Source organism: Hyaena hyaena, unplaced genomic scaffold, assembly GCF_003009895.1.
Source record: "Hyaena hyaena isolate Hyena2069 unplaced genomic scaffold, ASM300989v1 scaffold_616, whole genome shotgun sequence".
Taxonomy (NCBI): Eukaryota; Metazoa; Chordata; class Mammalia; order Carnivora; family Hyaenidae; genus Hyaena; species Hyaena hyaena.
The window spans coordinates 755,852-782,551 of NW_024081247.1; the positions used below are offsets into that span (position 1 = coordinate 755,852).

Here is a 26,700-nt window from a genome sequence, read left to right on the forward strand (position 1 = left end):
CCTGTTTCAGAGTCTGTCACTCTCTCTCTCTCGGACCCTCCCCTGCTCACGCTGCCTCTCTCTCTCCTAGAAATAAATAAAACATTAAAAAAATGTTTTTAATTTAAAAAAAAAGAAAATTTGATATATGATAGATGTTGTATAACAGATTTCTAAGAAATGACTGGATTTTACAAAAACCTGATGTTGAGAAAAATAATTTTCTCCATTTTTACAAATGAATATAAGTACGTATTCCATTCTTTGTATCTGCACACACACAAAAATACAACTTCACATTGTTAAACAATTAAATATCAAGCAAAATAAATATTAAAATTTTAGAAGAAATAGAAGAAAAATTTTCATGATTTACTATAGAGTTCTTAAACAAGATATCAAGCACTTAAAGGGAAAATGAAAGATGTAAGTATATTAAAATTAAAAACTTATTTTAACTAAAAGATATCATAAAGTAAAAAGACAAGTCAAACTGCGAGAGTAAGTTTAAAACACATAGCAAATTAAAGATAGCAACTTGTTCTGACAGGTCAGTAAGAAAATCCAAATAAACCCAAAAGACAATGGCAAACGATAAATGTGCAGAGAAGAGAATGAGAGTTCAGTGAGTATATTAGATCCTAAACTAATCAATAATTAGGAAAATATTATCCCTCAGTTTAACTTGTAACTCATGGTCCTACATACTGCAGAAACCTACCAACAGACTGATAATATAATAATAGTCCTAAGAAACCATTTGAAGTTGAAGTATGACAAGAAAGTCAGAAATATTTGGTTAAGAGGCTCTTTAATAATTGTGACATAATTATACAAAATTGTTAAAATCCTCAACAAGCATATAATGCTTATACTATCAGTTTAATCCTTTTGGTAGCACAACAAAAAATGATGTATTTTATAATGATAAAATAGGTTACCTACATATTTTAAAAATAGAGTTAAATTTGGTATAAAAATTTTAGGAGAATCTATGAAAATACTACCATAGAAACATTTTTGTAGATGTAAGTCTTGAAGCAATAAAGAATAACTATTTTAATCAGACTTTGATCTAAGAAGGCAAAACTTAACATACCTAGTATTCAAATAACATTGATACTTAAATGGTTAACAAAGGGCAGGCTTACAATACCACAAAAAACTTTGGAGTTTTATATTCATAATTACTTATCTGAAATATTTAGAAAAGTTTTAGAAATCTCTTAAAGTTGCTAAATTATTTTTAAAATTCCTCTTAAAATTAAGCTTAGAATTTCACTTACTGCCATAAATATTTTAGATATTTAGAAACACAAATTATAATTCACAGTGAACCAATTTTACCCAACGAACCACAAAATTCCATACATTTTTTATTTCTTTTTCAAAAAGCAAGAGAAACAAAAGTGAAAGGGTACTAAAAATGTCACATTGGACATACTTTTAAAAATTAACACATTACTGGGAAATCAAAAACTTTATTTGCTTTTAGCTCTAAACCATGGTTCACAAAATTCTGCTTGATATATATAACATTCTAACTCACCTGGTTATTTAACTTCATATTTCTATTAAAAAGTATTACCAAATTTTTTATATATTTAAATGCTATTTAAATTTTTAAGGCAAAGTATCATATAACCTTCTATTTTCCATTCTAAAAATTAAGAAAAAATAACTTTATAGTAGGAATCTCCTTTTTATTATAAAATATTTGTAGATGTGGAATACTAATACTGAATACTATTTTCCACAATTGTGACCAACTTTCATCTGGGAAGAATACTCATACCATTGAATTTGCAATCAATTTGGAGTTTCCTAGTTAACTTACTCAAGAGTCCAAATCATCTTGAAAACATGGGCAATGTTTATCAAATAATACGCCAAATTCAAAGTTAAAAAAAAAAAACAAGTACATCCTCCCCATGTTTTAAAAAGCAGCTTCATGCAAAATTTGAAATAATTTTAAAATTATGTCTGAACCCATTCATTCAAGTGTATATATTTAAGGAACTGATATATAAATTCAACAAAGTCACAGGATACAAAATCAACATACAGAAATCTCTGACATTTCTATACACCAATAATGAAGCAGAGAAAGTGAAATCAAAGAATCAATCCTATTTACAGTTGCACCAAAAACCGTAAGACACGAAAGAATAAACCCCAACCAAAGAGGTAAAAGACCTGTACTCTGAAAACTATAGAACGCTGATGAAAGAAATTGAAGAGGACACAAAGAAATGGAAAAACATTCCATGCTCATGGATTAAAAGAACAAATATCGTTAAAATGTCTATACTACCCAAAGTAATCTACCCATTTAACACAATTCCTATCAAAATACCACCGGCGTTTCCCTCAAAGCTAGAAATACAATCCTAAAATTTATATGGAACCAGAAAAGACCTGCATAGCCAAAGCAATCTTATAGGAAAGAAAAGATGAAGTCATCACAATCCCCGACTTCAAGGTATACAAAGCTGCAGTCATCAAGACAGTACAGTGCTAGAACAAAAAGACATAGAGATCAAGGAACAGAATAGAAAACTCAGAAATGGTCCCACAACTATATGGTCAACAAATTTTCAACAAAGCAGGAAAAAATATCCAAAGGAAAAAAGATAGACTCTTCAACAAATGGTGTTGGGAAAATTAGACAGTACCAGGCAAAAGAATGAAGCTGGACTGTTTACTTATATCATATGCAAAAATAAATTTACAATGGATAGAAGATCTAAATGTGAGACAGGAAACCATCAAAATCCTAGAGAAGAACACAGGTAGCAACCTTTTTGACTTCAGCCATAGTAACTTCTTACTAGATACATCTTTGGATGCAAGAGAAACAAAAGCAAAAATGAACTACTGAGACTTCATCAAGATAAAAAGGCTCTGCACAGCAAAGGAAACAATCAACAAAACTAAAAGGGGGCCCATGTAATAGAAAAATATTATATGCAAATGACACATGATAATGGTTTAGTATCCAAAACATATAAAGAACTTCTCAAACTCAACACCTAAAAAACAAATAATTCAGTTAAGAAATGGGCAGATGACATGAATAGACACTTTTCTAAAGGAGACATCCAGATAGCTAACAGACACATGAAAAGATGCTAAACATCACTCATTACCAGAGAAATACAAATCAAAACCATGAGATACCACCTCATACCTATCAGAATGGCTAAAAGTAACAACACAAGAAACAATAGGTGTTGGCGAGGAGATAGAGAAAGGGGAACCCTCTTATACTGTGCGTGGGAATGCAAATTGGTGCAGTGACTCTGGAAAGCAGTATGGCGGTTCCTCAAAAGTTAAGAACAGAACTACCCTACAACCCAGGAATTGCACTACTAGGAATTCCCCCAAAAGATACAAACATACTGATTCAAAGGGTACATGCACCCTGATTTACTTATCAACAATAGCCAAATTACGCACAGCCCAAATGTCCATCGACTGATGATGAATGGATGAAGAAGGTGCAGTATATATATTACTCAGCCATCAAAAAGAATGAAGTCTTGACATTTGCTATGACATTGATGGAGCTAGAATGTATTGTGCTAACCAAAGTAATTCAGAGAAAAACAAATAACCATATGATTCACTCAGATGTGGAATTTAAGAAACAAAACAGATGAACACAGGATGGAAAAAAAGAGAGGAAAGGCAAACCATAAGAGACTATTGAGAACAAACTGAGGTTTGCTAGTAGGGAAGTAGGCAAGGTGTACACTAAATGGGTAATGTGTATTAAGGGGGGGGGCACTTGTGATGAGAACTAGGTGTCACACTTTAGTGACAAAAAACTAAATTGTGCTCCTGAAACCAATTAGTATGTTAACTAACTACAATGTAAATAAAAAATTGATATAAAACAAACAAAATAAATAAAATAGATCAGACAAAAAGGCATTTATTTAATGCCTATAATGTGCCAAGTACTGGTAGGTACTATTGTTACTGATGACTTACATACAAACTCTAACTTCCAAAATCTTACAATTTTACTTTCCATAAAGTAACAACTAAAATACAATGTGTTAATTGTCACAGTAGTGGGCATTAAAATGTCTTATGAGATTTCAAAGGAAGACAGTTATCCTAAGCTTTGGAGAGCAAAGATGGTTTTATGGGAATAGGAGGGCTAAACAGAGATAACAGCAATCTCATAGGTTAAGGCCCAGAGGTTGGAGGTAATCAAAGCTAGACAGAACATATGAAAGGACATGAAGGTTAAGAGTAAATATTATTTTATAAAGGGATTTTGATGCCATGCCACAGGATAGTAATTAATCATTATGACAATAGAGAGTCAGAGGAGGGTTTTAAGCAGATTATCGGCTACAACATATTCAGACAGAGAAGGCATATGGCCTGTTATATGGAGGATGGGAGGGAAGAGGAAATGACTAGAGAAGAGGAACCAGTGAAATTACTCTCCTAGCAATCCTGGCAAAAATGAGAGTGGTCTGAATGAGATACTAAAGCATAGATAGAATTGTTTGGATTTGAGACACATTCCAGAGGTGGAATCAAAACAAATTAGTAACTATATATAAAGTGTGAGGAAAGGTGAGTGGTCAATATAATTAATCAATCTCCTGATTTATGGTCCTGGGTGAATAAATGGTGCTATTAACTGCACCTAGGAACACAGAAGAAAGAAGAAATCACTAGTTCAATTTATGTTTCAAATTTGAGCTGCTCCAATGACATATATAAAAAGGTGTTCAATGGGCACTGGATATATGGGTCCTAGAAAAAAAAAAGTAAAATTTGAGCTGGAAATCTCAATTTAATCTACATATACAGTGTATAAATGACATAAATTCAAATGGGATCACCCACAAGGAGAATAGAGTCAGAAGAAGACATAGTTTGAGAGCACCAGTATTTCCAACATGGACAGAGAGAGCCATAAAGACTGGCTGAAATATTTACCAAGTGGGAAGAAAGCCTGTTGACAGTCAAGTTAGCAAAACAAAACAAAACACTCCAACAACACAGGAATAATATTTTTCCAACAGGTAAAAGTGATTAAAACTTTCATTTCCAACACTATAGAGAGTGGAATTTTCCATTGTATTCACTTACTTGTTTGTGGTCTATATACATATGTGTTTGTAATTTCAGTGTTATATTCAACAATGTACCAACTACTCCTGCATAATAAACCACTCTTAAACTTAGTGGTTAAAAACAATCCTCATTTTATTTCCTCATAATTATGAGTTACCATGCAAACTGGGTATAGCAGTGGTGGGTTCTTGGTCTTGTCTGAAGGCAACCAATGAGACCACAAACTCATTAATCTGGCAGCTTGACTTGGATAGGTAGTTCTAGACAGCCTCACTCACAGGTCTGCTGGTTTCTCATGGCTGCACAATGGGCCCCCTCTCTACCTGGGTCATTCATCCTCAAAGAAGCTATATTAGTTACGTTTATTTACATGGGAAGCTTATGGGAGCAAGAGAGTGACAGCAGAGGCTTCAAGGCCTCTTGAGACTTTGCTTAAAAAGTGTCTGATATTTCTTATGACATGTCTGTTGTTCAACACAAATCCCAAATCCAGTCTATGTTTAAAGGCTGGGAAAATAGGGTTTGCCTGTTAATGGAAGGAGGTATAAAGGATGAGATGGGGCCATTTTAATCCTCCATTTTCTTACCTCTCACCCCAAGAATATACACGTCTTATATGTGCAAAATATATAAAAGGCTTAAATGTAAGTGTCGAAACCATAAAACTCACCATACAAGAAAACAAAGAAGTAAATCTTCATGACCTAGGATTTCAAAATGAACTATTAAATATGAAACTAAAAGCATAAAGAATAACAACAAAAAAAGGATAAACTGAAATTTATAAAAAATAAAAACTTTTGTACATCAAGGGACATAATCAAGAAAGTGAAACACAACCTATATAAAGGGGGGAAATGCTTGCAAATCATATATCTGATTAGGGTCTAATATTCAAATATATAAAGAAGTCTTACAACTCAACAACAAAACTGTTGAGGTATGAAAAATAGTTTGGTGGTTCCTCAACAAGTTAAACAAAGAATCATCATTCCATTTAACAAAGAAATTCCACCCCTAGGTATACACCCAAAAGAACTGAAAAAGAAGGTATACAATAGATAACAGGTGAAACAATCCAAAGGCCCAGTTAAACAAACTATGGTATATACATAGAATGGAATATTGCTCAGCCATAAAAAAGAATAAAGTACTGATACACGGTGCAATGTGGATGAACTTCAAAATGTTATGCTAAGTTACAGAAGCCAGACACAAAAGATCATATTGCATGATTTAATTTATACAAAAAAAAAAATCCAGAATACGTACATCCACAGAAACAGAAAGCAGATTGTGGTTGCCACATTAGGGTAGAGAGGTGAACAGAGATTAAATCCTTAGTATGAATGGGCTGGTGAAAATATTCTGGGACTAGATAGAAGTGATAACTGTACAACATTGTGAATATACTAAATGCCACTGAGTTGTTTACTTTCAAATGGTTATTAATTTTATTGTACATGAATTTTGTCTCAATTTAAAAAACAATAAAATTGGACTTTGGTTAATAATAATGTATCAATATTGATAAATTATAATAAATGCACTGTTCCTGTTCTAATGTAAGATATTAAAATGGGGAAAATGTGGTCCAGAGTATATATGATACCTCTATATTATCTTCCCAATCTTTCTGTTAAGTTTTAAACTGTTCTAAAATGAAGTTTCTTTTGATATCTTTTTTTACTAAGTTAAAAAAAATAAGTAATTTTACATAAGATTACTTAATTAAAAGTTAGGAAATAATGTTAAGGAAAAAAATATGACCATGGCTTTTAAGTTATGAGGTTTAAACCCAATCATATTAATATGAAACTCCAAAGTTCTAATGGGAATTGTAATATTTTGGACTAAAATACAAAAGATTCAAAATGCAGAGAAACGTCCAATATATCAGTGTTATGAACAAAATTGTGTCCTACTAAAATTCATACCATCATGGATGAAACTTTTGGGGGGTTGGCAATTATAGTCTGCAGTTGGATGGGTTGTGAATCATGTTGTCAATGGACCATCAGATGGGCTCCTACATAAATTGTCTCCCCGAATTTATGTCTCATATCATCCACATCCTGTCTAATACTCTACCGCATTAACAGAGGGATTGAAGGGTGCCTGGGTGGCTCAGTCAGTTAAGTGTCCAACTTCGGCACAGGTCAGGATCTTATGGTTCATGGGTTTGAGCCCCGCATCCGGCTCTGTGCTGACAGCTAGCTCAGAGCCTGGAGCCTACTTCAGATTCTGTGTCTCCCATTCTATCTGACCCTCCCCTTCTCATACTGTCTCTCTCTCTCAGAAATAAATTAAAAAACATTCAAAAATTTTAAAAGAAAAACCAGAGGGATTGATTACGTGCTTTGCTTTGGCCAGTGGGACTTGAACAATCGTAACACAAGCAAATAGTTTAAGCTCTTGCCCACTGAGATCTGCCCTCCTAGAGCACTGTCCCAGACATGGGTGTGAGGCCATCTTAGTCACTATTTCCAGTTGAGTTAGCAGGTGTGTACATCTACATAATTGGCCCCAGGAAAGAACTAACAAAATTGCCCAGCTGAGCTCAGAACAAATTGCTTAATGGTAACCAAATAAATGCTTGATCTAGCCACAAAGTTTGAGACAGGGAAAGAGAGAGAGAGAGAGAGAGAGAATGTGTATGTGTATACCGATAGGAAAAAAAATGCTTACTTTACTGAAGATATTTTTTTTTAATTTTTTTAATGTTTTATTTATTTCTAGGAGAGAGAGAGAGAGAGAGATACAGGGTGAGCAGGAGAGGGTCAGAGAGAGAGGGAGTCACAGACTCCGAAGCAAGCTCCAGGCTCCAAGCTGGCAGTCAGCACAGAGCCCGACGTGGGGCTCGAACCCACGAACCGCGAGATCATGACCTGAGCCAAAGTCGGGCGCCCAACCGACTGAGCCACCCAGGCACCCCACTGAAGATATTTTCATTAGGACAATAAAATCCAAATCCAGATTTCAATGAATAAGTGAGTAATTGGTAGGTAAGGAAACAAATGCTAAATTTATGCAATCCTTTTCAAATGTTAGGTAAAACACAAAGAAAGAGAAAAAGGGATGTATTCAAAAGTGTATGGGATTAAAAAATATTTTCTTGAAAATAAGAGAAACATCTATATTTTAAATATTGACAGGAGTGGGGGAGAAGGAAATTTGGAAGAGAGTTGTGAATACCTGATGGAATAAGATCCTTGAAAAAGCTGAAGATGGAATGCAGGTGAAGGGAGTAGCCACTGAGGGGGAAGGACATTTTCCACGGAAGGACAAAAGGAATAATATTTGTGGAATTCAAGAATGTTCATAAGTGGGATAACAAGAGTTTGAAGCATTTCTATTGTCATACCTCCTATTTTCTTTGTGAAGTAAAAGATGAATGAGTGGTGAAGTAAAGGATTTGGAGACCTGAACAAAAGAGAGGACTGGAGTAGCCACCAGACAATACTAGAGAAAGTTCTGGTTGAGAAACAGAACAATTTCAGAGCACTACTAAAGGTTCCAGTGAGGTTGGACACCATGACTGTACCACGTCTCAAACTGGGATTTCTGTGTAATATGCTCTGGCACTCTTCAGCAGCCTGGGGTGGAGGAATGGAGATGGTAGATCATGAGGGAGATCTCATCAGGGCCTGCATTTTGTCAGACTAGAAGGATGGTAGGATAAACAAGTAAAGGAGCAGATATACCAATTAGTGACTGTTCAAAGAGATGAATATGGGGGCGCCTGGGTGGCTCCATCGGTTGAGCAGCCGACCTTGGCTCAGGTCATGATCTCACTGTTCGTGGGTTCAGGCCCCACATCGGGCTCTGTGCTGACACCTCAGAGCCTGAGCCTGCTTTGGATTCTGTGTCCCCCTCTCTCTCTGCCCCTCCCCTGCTCCTGCTCTGTCTCTCTGTCTCTCTTTGTCTCTGTCTTTGTCTCTCTCCCTCTCTCAAAAATAAATAAACATTAAAAAAATTTAAGGGGCGCCTGGGTGGCTCAGTCGGTTAAGCATCCGACCGGCTCAGGTCATGATCTCACGGTTCATGGGTTTGAGCCCTGCATTGGGCTCTATGCTGACAGCTAGCTCCAAGACTGGAGCCTGTCTTCTGATTCTGTGTCCTCCTCTCAGTCTCTGACCCTCCTCTGTTCATGCTGTCTTTCTCTCTCTCTCTCTGAAATAAACATTAAAAAAAATTTTTTTAAAAGAGATGAATACATTAGTCAAGGAAGTAAAGAATGGAAAATGGGAATGACAGAATAGCAAATAGTGAATATTTTTTTAGGATTTGAAGTGTCCTTAAGTTTCAAATGAAATATGATAGAATTAACAGAATGAGAGAACTCAAAGTATTACAGATTTGGTCAGTAGGGTCAGATGATTAAATATTACTTTTCAGAATTTGAAAACACATATGAAATGCTGAAGCATAGCAAAATTTTCTAACTAGAATTGCAGTCATTTCAAAATTTTTGGTTTTTTTGGTCCTCATAGCTGACCTACTTTCAGGAATAGATGACACAGTAGGAGGGAGAATAGGATGTTATTATATCTCAGACACACCTGCCTAGATGCTAGCCCTGCCACTGACTGTGCAATCTTGGGTGAAGTCGACCTCTGGAATCAGTTTCCCCATCTGTAACTGAGGATAATGGCAGTTTCTATCTCACAAGTTTTTTTAAAGGTTTTAAAGAAATCATAGATATTAAGTGTTTAATACAGCCTATGATATATAGTAAGCACTTAATATTACCATTACCACTTTTACTGAAAGTAATGTTATTTTTGTATAATACATTTTTTATATTTTAAAGAATGATTTCTTTTTTTAATTTTTTAAATATTTATTTATTTTTGAGAGAGAAGAATGATTTCTAAACACTTTCTCTCTATGCCATTCTTTCAAATCATGGTAACATTTCAATGATTTGTATTGATTAAATGAAGAGATAATTTTCAGTTCAGTAGAGATCGCTCCAAATTAAATAAAGCTTTCTCTAGTCTAGGCAGCCTAGAAAAATAAAGTGGAAGAAAAGTAAAACAAAATCTTGTACTTGTAGGGAAAGTTATCCAGGTAATTATATCTATCATATTGTCACGTTTTCTCATTCTTTGCAAAAATAAAATATAGAGAAAACGTTCATAGTGACTCTACTTTGAAGAATTTTCTTTTCAAAATTCAAACTGCAATTAAACTATTATGAATGCACAGACAAGCTTATGGCAGATACATCTTTGCTAATCACAGGCTCTATACTGTATTATTCATTCTGATTATAATGGAAACCACTGTGATTCGCTGGGCAAACAAACTATAATGGTTGATCCAAAAACGGCTGATCTTGGGGCACCTGGGTGGCTCAGTCAATTGAGTGTCAAATTACTGATTTTGACTCAGGTTCCAGGAACACAGTTTGTGGGTTCAAGTCCACAACCGGGTCTGCGCTGACAGCGTGGAGCCTTCTTGGGATTCTGTCTCTCTTTTCTCTCTGCCCCTCCCCTACTTGCTCTCTATTATTCTCTCAAAATAAAATAAAATAAATAAATAAATAAATATTTTAAAAATTGATCTCTTCATTCATTACTATAGTCCATACCCAAAGCAGATAACAGCTTTAAAAATATTTATAGAGCTTTATCTAATAAAAGATTAAGATGATTCTGATTAAAAACAAAACAAGCACCATCTCCATAAGAAACCCTACAACATTCAGCAGTAGCCCCGAGCCCTAGAAACTCATCTGCTGTCTCTACAGTCTGGCCTATTTTGGACATTTGACATTAATTGGATCATACAGTACGTGGTCTTTTGTGATTATGGTAATGGTTATACAAGACTGTAAATGTACTAAAAACCATTTATTTGTACACTTTAAATTACAAGCTTTATGGTATGTAAATTATCTCAATAAAGCTGTTTTAAAAATCAAGCACTTTATAGAGAGAAACACATGTGAAAATGGTGTAATTAAAAGAAGGTGAACTGCAGGCCTAGAGAGGGCATCACTTTCTCTCTGTCCTCAACCCCACCCCAATCCCATCATAAATGTACTCCTTACAGTCCCAAGAAAAACCCAGTTTCAATGGGAAGAAATGTCACTGTGAATTGAACAAAGTCAAGAATATTATTTGAGCCATACTTTCAGATTTGGGGGCCTAAGCAGAAGAAATTTACCTATTTCGGCAAAACACCCCTTTCTCTTTTGCTGGCTACCAAACCCTTCATGAATCAGCCTGTCCTCATCATTGAGCAAGTTTTTTCCAACAGTTGGAGTAATAAAATATGAAGTTTCGGGAATTTGGTGAGTTAATTAACCAGTTACCTGCTTTGACTCCTAACCCCAAATCCAGAGGAAATCACATAATCTGCAACTCAAAATAGAACATATTTTGTGCATTTCATCTTGGGAACTGCCATGGAATTTCGGTGGAAGTTCCAGCTGGTAATCACCAAGTTGTTGCTTCTCTACCTTATTTTGCCCTCTGCATGCATAATCTCTTAGAACTGGAAAAGGGGTGAGCCCTGTGGCTCCCCCCAGTATTAGACAGATAAAGATAGTGCCTGGGATTACAGACAATAAATGAATAAAATTGAATAATGTTAAACACCTCCCAAAGGTATAATCAGCTGACAACTTTTATTGGATCAAATGTTTTTTTTTATTATTTATTTTTTTTAAACGCTTATTTATTTTTGAGAGACAGAGCACAAGTTGGGTAGGGACAGAAAGAGGGAGACGGAATTCAAAGCAGAGTCCAGACTCTGAGCTGTCAGCACAGAACCCTATGTGGGGCTCGAACTCAAAAACTGTGAGGCCATGACCTGAGCTGAAGTCAGAAGCTTAACCAACTGAGCCACCCAGTCACCCCTGGATAAAATGTTTTTAAGTGGTAAAAATGCTGTAAAGAAATGTCCTTTCCTGCATTTTGTTCAGGAATTTTGGAATTATCTAACTACAATCAGACACACATTTATAAAAATTCGGTATTTTCTCAGGATAATTGTACATTTTATATATTTTGACACAAGTAACCCACTCTATTGGAAACTGGATTCTATGCTTAGATTTAACTAATTCTGAATTATAATCCATAGGAAAATATAATATATAATCTTTCCACAAAAACCCACATGTATTTACCTTTTTTGAAAATAACAGATCCCATTAGCTTTTGTTTACCCCAAAAATCACAAACTATATTTTAAAACTTTCCTTCAAGTCCAGTTTCCTTAATTTTCTTAAATGTTTGAATAAAGACTATGAATGTAAAATTGTCTAATTACTCCTAGCAAAAGTTCATTTTTCCAAGTGACATTGGAAAGTTCTTTTCACTTTAGTAGGTAAGAAAAAAATTTATCTTTTTAAAGAAGATAGGTGGCTACTAATTCATTCCCCAAATATTAATTCAAATATAACTAAATGTCTTATCAATAACTGTAGTGACCTATACAGAAAATATAGCATGAAAAACATAAATAAATATATTCTATAAATATACTCTATTACCAGTTCAACTAGCAATTTTAACTACCAAATTTTTAGTCAAAATAAAACAACAGGTTTTTTAAATTTGGAAAATAGAAAGTCTACAATAAGTACTGAAAACAGTTTTTAAAAATGGTTATTTATAAGTAATCTTTTGATTTGTTTTGTTTTGTTTTTTAGTTTATCTGTTTATCTTGAGCAAGAGAGAGAAGGGCAGAGAAAGGAGTGAGAGAATCCCAAACAGGCTCTGCACTATCAGCATAGAACCTGAAATGGGGCTTGAATCCATGAACAATGAGATGAGACCGAGACCTGAGCCAAAGTCAATTGTCAGATGCTTAATCTACTGAGCCAACCAGGTGCTCCTCCCAATTAATCTTTCAAATAAAGTTTATACATATATTCACTTATAAACACATTATTATTATTATTATTATTATTATTACAGTTTTTGTCTGGAATAGTGTTTATCTGACATTGTCATTTGTGTTTCATGTTTTCAAAAAACGAATATTCCACGTCAGTGAGAATTAAGGACTTTTTTTTCCTGTAAGAGTTATAAAACAGAAACTGAAAGGGGCTTTGGAGTTAGAAGGAATTCAGTTCAAATTCATCTCTAATGCTTACTACTTGTATGATGATGAATAAATTATTGACTTTCCTAAGTATTACAATTTTCATCAATAAGGTAGGACTCCTATAAAGTACAAATACAGAAACATATATTTGATAGGTGCCTAGAAAATACCAAATGTTTGATAAATGATAGCTCTTACTGTATTGGATGGATAGGGGCTTTAGATGAATGTAGAAAGGAAAAGTTCTGCTTCAGGTCCTCTTTTATTTTTCCATTCAACAGACATTTACTGAGTGCCTACTATATTAGGCTCTAAGCTAAGCACGAGAAGACAACATTAAACAAGTCACTCTGGTGCTAGTCTTCATAAAGCTTTTTATTCATTCAGCTGGCTAATTTACATAACACATTTACATACGAAAGGCTCTTTTTTCACTTTCCCTGAAGATAAGCTATAAAACGTCGTAGTTTACTTTGTGAATTATTTTATCTAAGGTAATCTTTTAGCTGTCCTTATTCATAGTGTTTAACAGTTTATGAATTGCTCAGAATCCCAAGTGGGACTGGGTAAAAAACATGGGTTTTGATAACTGTGTGTTTAAATCCCAATTCTAGCTTGTGATCTTGAATAAGGTCTCAACTACTCAAATTGTTATTTCCCTGTCTGTCAATTAGATATAACAATAACCATTCAAAAACAGTTTTGAGCTATTATACTCGTTATTGTAGCTGTTATAGTATAGCTATTATAATCATAGCTATTGTAATTGTTTATTAAAACACCTATGAATTTTTATCATTTAAAAACATGCATAATCATTAATTAAATCACACACAAAGTATACAGCATATCCTATCAATAAATATTAACTCACTTCTATCTACTTAACAATAATTTTCAAGACACCATCAGACCTATGGTCCACAAAGCATTTTCTGAAAAGATATGCTGACTTCGGGAAAGAAAGACAAATATATAAATATAAATAAATATAGTACTAATAAAAGATTGTAAAATTATAATATAGAAATAATAATAACTAATATATTATGAGGGCATAGCATATTCTGGGACTTTGTCCAAGACAATATCATTATCTCCACTCTTATCTAAGGTCACAGAATATGTGACTTTAAAGGCTGCAATTTTAAGAACTACACTCTCATATAGTAGACAAATGATACATCAAGCATCATGACTGGTCCATTTGAACATTCTGAGCCAGATCCAGGAACAGCAGTGAGGGAAGAGAAATAGCACAAACCTATCCTCTTGTTTGGACAGGATAATTGTGCGGTAATTGCACAGAACAATCTTAATGAAAGGTATGAGAAGGTTTTTATCATTCCTGTCATCTTTGAAAATAACCGGAAGTTACAGTGATATCAAGACTGAACTCCCTTCAGAATAATAAAGGCAAACAGTTTAAAAAGACAGAATCATTACATTCTCTTTCAACAGACCTATTACATATTTCTTTAGAACAAAATAACTCATTATGAAGGGCACGCTGTCCTTTTACACACCAATTTACTCATCTAATCATCTAATCAGTTTAGTGTCCCTAAAAACGATGTAAATACTATTTAATTTACTAGTCAAGTTGGTTTATGGAAATTACTACTTAGCATGATTGCCTCAGGATAACGAACAAACAGGTAGGGAAAAAAACTATTTAATAAGGTCGTTTCACCCTTCTGAAGTGAGACTCAAAAACATGTCCAGATTAGTAAATTATACCACTAAGCAAAGATTCTAGAAAATATTCCATGTATCATTAAAAAAAAATAACTCCCCGGGTTCTTTAAGTAACAGCCCTTATAGGCTCTATCAAGTTTACAAAAACGTTAGCATTTTAAATCTTACCCGTTGCAAGTGCTCTTGTATTTTAGATTCCACATTTTCAATGTGAGAAATCATTTTGTTGACACATGGTGCTGGGATGTTTACCAAAGCACAGCTCTGACGTCGGCATGGGTAGCTAAAGTAAATGCCTTTATTCACCCCTTAAAGATAAAGCAGACAGGAATTAGTTAATAGTTACATACAAAATAGTAAACTGTGATATTCAGAATATGCAAACAAATATTCTGCTTTATTAATACTAATACTTTTTAAATTTCTTTAAAAAACACATTGATAAGGATTTCATAAAATTATAGAATGGTATGATATTAAATGATACTAAATTATATGTAATTATATAAAGTATTCCATAACATCATAAACTAAACATTGAAAAAAAAACCTAAAGAAAACAGGCAAAAAAAAAAAAAAAACCCAGTTAATCCAGTAGTTTCTAACTAGTTCCTTAATCACTTAAAAAATTCCTTCAAAATATATTTCAAATTCTCCGTTCAAAGAGAGTCCACATCTCCCAGCGTAAATAATATCCAATTACTCATGCATTGAAGAAGTTCTTTAAATCCAGCATGGGTTTCTCTTGCTGAAAAAAAAAATAAAAGCAGGTCCCCTTCATCCTTATAATAACCTCATTTTCTACCTTCCATTTCTGAAAATTGGAGTCTCATGCAAAGAGTGATTGATGTTCCCACTATAGCATTCAAGTTGTACTCATCATAAAATCCACTCAGTCCGATGTGCCTCAGTGATTCTAATCCTGGCATGTCCCGAATCGACTGAAGGTTGCAGAAGCACAGCAAAGTTGTCCATGAAACTCCACCAAAGTGCTTACTTGCAGTCCTTTTGCCTCTAAGGACTCTACTGGGCTGGATGATAGCTGCAATCACTGATCTTAAATGCAAGATACAAAATAGGCTTGGTGCCTCAGTGAGAATAGTGTGATGTCCTCATTTTGGCTGACCTTGAAGAACATAGAAGTTATGCTCCTTCCTCCAGACTGTGCTTTTTGTTTCAATGCCAACTCATAGAGAGTAAGGATCTTCATTTAAACAGCAATTTTTAAAATATCTTTTAAACAAAGTCTCATAATACCCTCCTCCAAAAATATAATCTCTGTGAAAACAGCATATCTGTTTCATTTATAAACAAAGATTCACACTATCCTATATGTAACAAATATGTATATGTATATGTTTATAAATATATGTTTATATATATGTACATACACATACACACTAACAGTTTTTGAGAATTAAAATATGTGCCAAACATGGAACTATGCTAAGTACTTTTGATTCCACATTTTATTTAATTCTCACAACAATGGATTATCTTGATTTCATAGATGAGGAAACAAAGGCTTAGAGAAATTATATAATGTGTCCATTTCCACAGAGCTGGTAGGTGGGAAAACTGAGACCTAAACTGTATCTTCTTGGCTTTGGAGTATAAGCCATACTTTATGGTTGTCTTTATATTTTTACAAAGGTGGCCAAAAAATTCAAAGCAGTCTTAAAAATATATTTCAGGGCATCTCAAATGTCTCATATATCACTCATATTTGAATTTTGATTGTTCCTTCAAGATATCAGTACTGATATTCCAATGTAGCTTAGTTTGCTTTGACTGTACTCAACACATATACTTGCTATGAACATTTCGTGTTATATTATATCTTTCCTCTTTAGTTCATACACTGATATATATTTTCATCTCTGTAATAGTCATAGGGCTAGAGAACAAGCTGGTGAAAATTACATATTGATCTCCTATCCAAATATCTTAATAAGGGCATGTTGCCCTTCCCTCTAGAAATAAGAAAGTTTTAATACACATTTAACAACGAGGCAGTTGTCCTTAGTCTCAAAACATTTGTTTTGCTTCATTAAATGTGGAGAAAACAAAGATAGTAATGACTCATTTAACATTTTTCTGTATGTACCACTTTCAACCTATTATGTGAATACTAATTAATTTCCATAGCACCCCTATGGTTTAGGATTAACATTTTGCATACAAGAAAGTGAAGAAATACGATGAAGTTAAAATTTGCAATAAAAGTCTGAAAAGACATGGCAGCTTGAATAGCGCAACGCAGAACCAGAATCCAGGAGTTATTATCACTGTTTTTGTTCTAATACAGGCATAGTATAAGTTACAACTTTCCATTTCTTTCTAATTTAGAGACACCCTAGATCACTACACTAGATGCCCATTTTCATTCATGTTTTGACTGGAGTATTAACTCACTATGCTTAAGCTAAAGTTAGTCTCTAACCTGAGATTTCTAACTTACTAAATGAATGGGTTAGTAGGGTGTTATACAAAATCTTTTTTACCTTAAATTCCATGTTACAGCTAATTAATGATTTTAGTCAAAATACTAAAAGGACTCCTCCTCGTGAAGCCTGTGCACAAATTGTCAAGGTGAGTGTTTAAAGACGAGCTCAGTAAAGGTTTATATCCTCTCTTAATATCTGCCCAACTTTAACTCCCTTGCTCAGAATCAATGCCTAAGAGGTAAGATCTTCCTGGATCCAGGCTACAGTTGAGGTTTGTTGGCTCTGCAACATGAAATTTCCATTTGAGAAAAATATGGACTGGCTGATTTCATGGGCAAATGAAATTAAAATGCTATGTTCATAAACTGCCAACTCTCTTTGCTCAGTGAATGTGATCCTTTCATAATTTATTCACCCAGCCCATCCTTCCTTCTCTCCTGCTTTTCACATGTGGTTCCTTTACATCCATTACCCGAATTACTGTATTGTCCTTTTATCTGAACTCAGCACTCAAAAGAAAGCTTATCTGAACACAGATTTGTTTTTCATATTCTTGCAATATTCTCTCTCCCTCTCTCTCTCTGCCCCTCCTGCGCTCATACATGTGCTCTCTCTCTCAAAAATAAACATTAAAAAAAAAAAAAAACCAAGAAGTTGAATGGTGTTGGTAAAAAAACACTGGTGAGGGATGGAGAGAAAATCTTAGAAGTCCAATGCTGACAGAATGTAGCAGTTTCATCAACACCTCAATAACAAACACTCTTTGGTGTCACATCTTAGGAAGAAGGTCGGTACATTAGAGTAAGACCTCCTGTAGACCCACCCTAAAAATTTTTATATCAAGCTGTAATATAATACATATAACAGACTAAATGTAGCCAAATTAGAGAGAATTGGTAAATTTCTTGGTGCATATATATAGTAAATGCATATATACATTTTTGCAGGAAACCAAGTATATACCATTTTTTTAAATATACATTTATTCATTTTGAGAGAGGGAAAGAGAAAGACAAATCAGGCAGAGAAGGGGAAGAGAGAGAGGGAGCGAGAGAATCCCTAGCAGGCTCAGCACAGAGCCCAATGTAGGGCTCAATCTGATGAACCATGGGATCTGACCTGAGCAGATAGCAAGAATTGATGCTTAAGTGACTAAGCCACAAAGATGCCCCAAGCATATACCACTTTTAAATTGATCAAATGATTAGCTGAGCTGCCTGCTAGAAAAAGACTCAATTCTCTTCAGAGAAAAATAATAGAACCCAGAATCTTAACAATGTACTACACAAATATCCAGTATTCAATCATCAAAACAAAAATCAAAAAAATGTGTTTTAAAAGTCTAGGGAAAGAGTCAGTAGAAACTGAATTCATGATATCCCAGGAGTTGTACATAGCAAAGATTTTAAAGTAACTATTATAAATATGTTCAAAAAGGTAAAGAAAAAATATGTTCAGGTAATGAAAGGAAGATTTGGTCTTTATAATTGAACACGTAATTAGTATCAGCATAAAAATAAAAACTATGAAAAAAATGGAAATTCTATAACTGAAAAGTATGAAAATTTAAATTAAAAAATATATTGGTTGGACTTACCAACGAATTGGATATGGAAAGGACTCAGTGAATGTGTAGATTAACTAATAGAAATTATCTAATTTAAAGAACAGAAACAAAAGTGAAAAGAACAGAACTGTGGGCCAAAAATCAAACAATCTAACATGTGGGGTTGAGGTTCTTGAAAAAAAAAAAAAAATTTGGAGTGAAAAATATGTATGGAAATAAGAGCCACATTATTTCAAAATTTGATGAAAAAAATCACTGACTTACACATCTAAAAATCTCAGCAAATTCCAAACAATTAAAATATAAAGAGAACTAATTATATCTGGGAATATCATAGTGAAATTGCTGAAAAATGGTAACGAGGTAGTCTTTAAAGTAGCCAGAGAACAAAAGAGAACAAACTATAAAGTAATAGGATATGAATAACAGCTATATTTCTCGTCAGAAAAAAATGCAGGCCAGAATATAATAGAAATATATGTTTAAAGTGCAGGTAGGCAGGCAGAAAGGGAAAAAGGAAGGATGGAGAGAGAAACATTAAAGAAAAAATAAATTAAACTTCATCAAAGACAAAACATTCAGCTCCTAAAAAAAAATATTATAATAAATGAAAAGACAAGCAAGAGAATAGGAGGTAAATGATTAGAAAGTTGGAACATGATGAGAGAATTAGAACTTTCACTCCCATTCTAGACATCCAGGGAAGGGAGAGGGGCTAGAGGTTGAATCAATTGTCAATGGCCAATGATTTAATCAGCCATGCCTTGGTAAAGAAGCCTCCATAAAAATCCAAAAGGACAAGGTTTGGAAAGCTTTCAGGCTGGGGAAAACATGAAGATTTGAGGAGAGTGCAGATTCAAAGAGGGCATGGAAGATTTGCACCATTTCCCCTACTTTGCTCTATACATCTCTTCCACCTAGCTGTTCCTGCGTTATATCCTTTTATAATAAACCGGTAATCTGTTAACTAAAATGTTTCTCTGAATTCTGTGAGCGATTCTAGCATACTCAAGGAGGAGGGTTCACTGGAATTTCTAATCTATAGTGGTTGGTTGAAAGTGTAGGTGATAACCTGGTCTTTGGATTGGCCTCTGCAGTGGAGTAAGGGCAGTCTTGTAGAACTAAGCTCTTAACCTGTGGGATCTGACTCTATCTCCAGGGAGATGGTGTCAGTATTGAGTTGTATTGTAGGACCCTAGATGGTGTCCAAGAATTGCTGGTAGTGCAGAAACCCCACATTCATACCCTGGAATTAGGTGCAGAACCTTTAATTACCTTGTGCCACCTCTGCTATTACTCTATATAGGCCTTCTTTTCCGTTGTGTTGTACTAATTGCTTTATAATTATATTTTATCTGGCCTGCACGATTACACATTTCATATAAGGATATTTTCTGAAATACCTCTATATCCCAATAGTGCATGTATATTTCAATGTCTCAAATCAATTATTTCATAAACCAATCATCTGGTATTTTAAAAAGTTTGTCCCAAACTATAACAATAAACCCTAGGTCTGGAGATTAAAATTCTATTCAACATTTCTACTAGAAAGAAATAGATAAAGAATCAGAATGTCACCTTATCCCCATTTTATCTTGTCAAACTGAAAATCTCCAGAGCAGAAGTTTACCAAAATCAAGATTAAAAATTTTTATTAATATAGAGTTGTCCTTCAAAATAATCTGAAAAGAAACAAGTATGAATCCCTATACATGAAATGTATGCATTTTGTCATCTCTTTCTATTTCTTTCCACATACGATATCAGACACCTTCAAGAGTTAATAGTTTTTGGACTCTTAATTCTGGATTTCACACCACAAAAACATGGGTCCTGCTACTTTTTCTTCTAAGAAACATATCTTCAATGAACTGGAAAGGCTCTAGCACCTGCTAATCTTGGCATAAGCAATAAAGAGAATGTCTATTTTAAAAATTCAACATTTCTGAAATTATAAACAATTCTTATAACCAATTATAACTAACAGAATATTATTTAAAAAATAGGTGCTAATATTGTATTCTTAATATTATATAGCATTATTATGCTAAATATTATTGATATTTAGGATGTATTTCTTAATAAAAATATAATATGGAAATCACAAACTAATGAGAAAATATAGTTTATGTAGATTATTATATAACTTGTTTTCTGTCCTTACCTTCAGTATTTGTCATTTTACTTTCATGAAAAATCTCAATGGCTTCCTGAGGGGCACCAAATAGAACCAAAGCTTGTGATGTGGCATTGTCTTTGAAAAAAACAAAAAACAAAAATTTCAGTGGGCAGTTATTATAATTTTTTTAAATAAGGAAAATGATATGTAAAACTATGTTGTAAAAGTGTTATCCTTGCAAAAACACCTATAATTCAAATATTAACCAAAGCCCACAGTAAAATATATTTGGATGTTTTCTTTGATACTTCAATTGGGTTAATTCTCACAAAGAGGTATTCCAAATAGCATTCAGCTGTGAAAAACAAACACTGAGAGACTGTCCAGAGTGACATCACCAAAACAATGGAGTAGGAGACCCCAACTTCCAGTGTACAACAAAGTTCAACAGTTAGATGGTTATTAACAAACAAAAATAATACTTGGAGAGCTCAGGAATCCATTCAACAAACTTTAGCAACACAGTAGAACAAAAAAGTCTGTGAATAATCTCACAAAAAGGGAATGAAGACAGCTTCATTTTGACCACATCATCCCATCCACCAGGCCAATATCGCTCAGCACCAAGGAGACTGACAAAGCCACGACTTATGGAGAGGGTTTCAAATAAGGAAAAGGGCAGAAGCTATCAGTATCAGTATCAATATACAGAAAAAGTGATCACAATTCCCAGTGGCCTGCAAAGGACCCCAGCAGGTTTGCCAGAAAAGTTGTCCTAAAGTGAAAGAGAGGGTAAAAGTGTTTCCCAATCATAAGGTGAGGGTGTTCACCACCACCAGACCTGATTTACAAGATATTCTGAAAGCTCTTCAGGTAAAATAAGAAGACTTTAATTAGTAACATGAAAACATTTGAAAAAATAAAATACATTGGTAAAAATAATTATACAGTCAAATTCAGAATCCTCCAATAGTACAGTATATTATGCTAATATACTGTTTTGCTAATCTCAACTTTAGTATAAAGATTAAAGAAGTATTAAAAAGAGCTATAGCTGCAATAACTTCCTAATAGATACACAATGTAAAAAAAAATGTAAATTGTGACATCAGAAACATAAAAAGGAAGCAATAAAAGGGTAATCAGCTTAAAATATACTACTATAGCAGGGTGCCTGGATGGCTCAGTTGGTTAACCGTTGAACTCTTGTTTTCCGCTCAGGTCATGATCTCATGGTTCATGAGTTCGAGCCCAGTGTCGGGCTCTGTGCTGGCAGCTCAGAACCTGGAGCCTGCTTCAGATTCTGTGTCTCCTTCTCCCTCTCCCTTTCTCTCTCTCTCTCTCTCTCTCTCACTACTTCTCTCCCATTTATGTTCTATCTTTCTCAAAAAGGAATAAACATTAAAAAATGTAATTAAAAAATATACTACTATGGCTCTAAAATGTTTTATGTAAGCCTTAAGGTAACAATATAACAAAAACTATAGTAGATACACAAGAGAAAAATGAGGGAATCAGACTACATCACTATGGAAAATCATTAATTCATAAAGGAAAACAGCAAGAGAATTAGAAATGAACAAAAGAAGTACAAAATAGGCAGCAATCAATCAACTTAGGAGAACAGACTTAGGAAACTCAGTGACTCCATCAAACATAGTAATACCTATATTATAGGTATCCGAGAAAAAGAAAGAAAAGGGGGCAGAAAATTTATTTGAGGAAATAATAGTGGAAAACTTCCCTAATCTGGTAAAGGAAACAGATAACCAGATCCAGGAGGCATAGAGAACTCCCATCAAAATCAACAAAAGCAGACACACACTAAGACAAAATGTAACTAAACTTGTAAAATACAGTGATGCAGAAAAAAAATCTTAAGAGCAGCAAGACAAAAGAAGTCATTAACTTAGAAGATAAACCCCTAAGGCTAGTAGGAGATCTTCAAATACAAATGTTGCAATCCAGAGGGAGTGGCATGATATATTCAACATGCTGAATGGGAAAAATATGAAACCAAGAATACTCTATCCAGCAAGGCTGTCAATCAGAATACAAGGAGAGATAAAGAGCTTCTGAAACAAACAAAAACTAAAGAAGTTCATGACCACTAAACCAGCCCTGCAAGATATATTAAAGGAGACTCTCTTAGTAGAAAGGAAAGACCAAAAGTGGCAGTATAAAGGAAGAAACCAAAAGCAAGAATAATGAATATTTCTGTAAAAGATCAGTCAAGGAACTCACCACACACAAAAAAATGATGTAAAATATGATACCACATACCTAAAATGTGGGGAGGAGAGGAAAAAAAAGAATGGGTTCAAACAGAAAAGACCATCAACTTAATACAGACTACTATATGCAAAAAAAGGTTATATATAAACCTAGGAGTATCTGGGTGGCTCAGTAGGTTAAGCATTCAACTCTTGATTTCAACTTTGGTCATGATCCTAGGATAATGGGAACAAGCCTTGCATCAGGCTCTATGCTCACAGCACATGGAGCCTGGTTAGGATTCTCTCTTCCTCTCTCTCTGTCCCTTCCCTGCTCTCTCTTTCTCTCTCAAAATAAATAAACTTAGGAAAAAAAGAGAAAAGGTTATTTACAAACCTAATGTTAATCATATATCAAAAAACACTAATAAACAGGCAAAAAATAAAGAGAGAGAAAATATATATCACTAAAGAAAATCAGCAATATGTGAAAGACAAGAAAGGGAGAAAATTTTCAAAAAAAAAAAAAAACCAAGAGTGATCAAATGGCAATAAATATATATCTATCAATAATTACTTTGAATGCAAATGGTATAAAGGCTCCAATCAAAACACATAGGGTGAATGGAAAAAAAAATAAGACTCATGAATATTCTGCCTATAAGAGACTCATTTTAGACCTAAAGATATATGTAGATTGAAAGTAAGAGGATAGAGAAACATCAATCATTCAAATGGATGTCAAAACAAAGCTGGAGTAGCAATACTTATTTCACCAAAATAGACCTTAAAACAAAGAATGTAACAAGAGACAAAGAAGGACATTATATAATAATAAAGGGGACAATCCAACAAGAAGGTATAATAATTGTAAATATCTATGCATACAACACAGAGGCACCCAATTAAATAAAACAATTAATAACCAACATAAAGGAACTAATCAATGATAATACAATAATACTAGGGCATATTAACACACTACTTACACCAATGGACAGATAATCTCAACAGAAAACCAGCAAGAAAAAAGTGACTTTAAATGACACACTGCAACAGATGGATTTAACAGATATACTCAGAACATTCCATCCTAAAACAGCATAATACACAATCTTTTCAAGTGCACATAGAACATTCTCCAGAATAGATCACACATTAGTTCACAAAACCAGACTCAATAAATTCAAGAAGAATGAAGTAATACCATGCATCCTTTCTGACCACAATAGTATGAAACTAAAAATCACCCACAACAAAAAATCTGGAAAACCGTAAATACATGGAGGTTAAATAACATGCTACTGAACAATGAATATGTCAACCAAGAAATAAAAGAAGAAATTAAAAAGTACATGGAACCAAATGAAAACGACAGTCCACACAACCTTTGAGATGCAGCAAAAGCAGTTCTAAGAGGAAAGTTTATAGCAATACAGATCTGTCCCAAGAAGTGAGAAAATATATATAATAAACAACTCTACACCTAAGAGTTAGAAAAAGAACAAACAAAACCTAAAGCCATCAAATGGAAGGAAATCATGAAGATTAGAGAGGAAATAAATGATATAGAAACTAAGAAACAATAGAACAAATCAATGAAACCAAGAGCTGATTCCTTAGAAAAATTAATAAAATTGATAAACCTCTAGCCAGACTTTATCAAAAAGAAATTAAATAAATAAAATCACAAATTAAAGAGGAGAAATAACAACTAACACTATAAAAATCTTAAAAATTATAAGAAAATATTACGAAAATCTGTATACCAACAAATTGGACAACCTAGAAGAAATAGATAAATTACCAAAACTGAAACAGGAAGAAATAGAAAATTTGAACAGACTCATTACCAGCAAAGAAATAGAATCAGTATCAAAAAACTCCAACGACATAAGTCCAGGACCAGACAGCATCACAGGCAAATTCTACCAAACACTTAAAGAAGAGTTAATACCTTTTCTTAGACTATTCCAAATAATAGAAAAAGAAAGAACACTTCTAAATTCATTCTATGAGACCAGTATTATCCTGATACCAAAACCAGATGAAGACACCACTAAAAAAGAGAAGTACAGGCCAATATCCTTGATGAACAAAGACGCAAAAATCATTGATATTAGCAAACGAAATCCAACAATACAGTTTTAAAACATCATTCACCACAATCAAGTTGAATTTATTCCTCCATTACAAGGGTGGTTCAATAGTCTCAAATCAATAAACTGTGATACGGCACATCAATAAGAAAAAGGATAAAAATCATATGATCATTTCAATAGATGCAGAGAGAGCATTTGACAAAGTACAGCATCATTCCATTCATCATAAAAACTCGCAATAAAGTAGGTTTAGAGAAAACATACCTCACCATAAATAAAGGCCATATATGAAAAATCCACAGTGAACATCATCCTCAGTGGGGAAAAACTGAGAACTTTTCCCCTAAGGTGAGGTGTAAGACAAAGATGTTCACTCTCACCATTTTTATTCAATATAGTATTGGAAGTCCTATTTAGCACTTTAAAAAAAAAATAAATAGTGCTGGGAAAACTAGAGATTCACATGCAAAGGAATGAAACTAGACCCCCATCTTATGCCAAAATTAACTTGGAATGGATTAAACACTTAAATGTAACATCTGAAGTCACTAACCTACTAAAAGAAAATACAGGGAAAAAAAAATTGACATAAGGATTATTTTAAAATAACACTAATAATCATAAACAAAACCAACTAAAACTGAAATCAATTAAGTAGTATAATGCTAAGCAGTAAAAAAAAAGATGAACTATTAATACATGGAATAACACTAATGAATCTCAAAAGTACATTGAGCAAAATGGGTATTTTATAACGCCATTATTATGAAGTTCAAAAAAAAAGCCTACTGTGAAAGATATCAAAATAGTGGTTACCTATGGTAGGTGAGAAACTTTTCTTTTTCACCCAAAAATGGGCAGTGGTTCTACGTTTATCATGTATACACTTATCAAAATACATTAAATTATAAATTTAAAGCTTGAGCATTTCACATATGTAAATTATAAGGTAGAAAATATAATGTTTACTCTAGCGGCATTAAAATATTCTGATAGACTGGGGTGCCTGGGTGGCTGAGTTGGTTAAGCATCTGACTTTGGCCCAGGTCATGATCCCACAGTTCATGGGTTCGAGCCCCAAATCTGGCTCTGTGCTGACAACTCAGAGCCTGGAGCCTGCTTCAGATTCTATGTCTCCCTCTCTGCCCCTCCCCCAGTCACGCACCCTTGCTCACGCTCTCTCTCTCTCTCTTTCTCAAAAATAAACATTAAAACTAACTTAAAAGCATATTTTGATATATTATACAGATATAAACAAATATGATTTAAGTACTTGTAGAACATCTTATGCTAATATTTAATAATGATTACAAGTAGGACATTTATGTTCTAAAACCCCATTACAGAGTAAAATGAGACAAAAAAGTAAATTCATAGCAAAAATATGCAAAACATAAAAGAAATG

At 33.8% G+C, this 26,700-nt stretch overlaps 1 protein-coding gene across 3 annotated transcripts in view; it reads right to left on the reverse strand.

The window, feature by feature from the left end:
- Window positions 1-26,700, reverse strand: part of CCDC178 (coiled-coil domain containing 178) — a 431,956-nt gene that overhangs the window by 372,540 nt on the left and 32,716 nt on the right. For all 3 annotated transcript variants that reach the window (XM_039257381.1, XM_039257382.1, XM_039257380.1), the window contains exons 3-4: window positions 21,026-21,115; window positions 15,013-15,152 (exon numbers count right to left, since the gene is read on the reverse strand). In XM_039257381.1, the coding sequence (XP_039113312.1) occupies window positions 15,013-15,152; window positions 21,026-21,115 (230 nt within the window). The remainder of the gene's footprint in view (window positions 1-15,012; window positions 15,153-21,025; window positions 21,116-26,700) is intronic.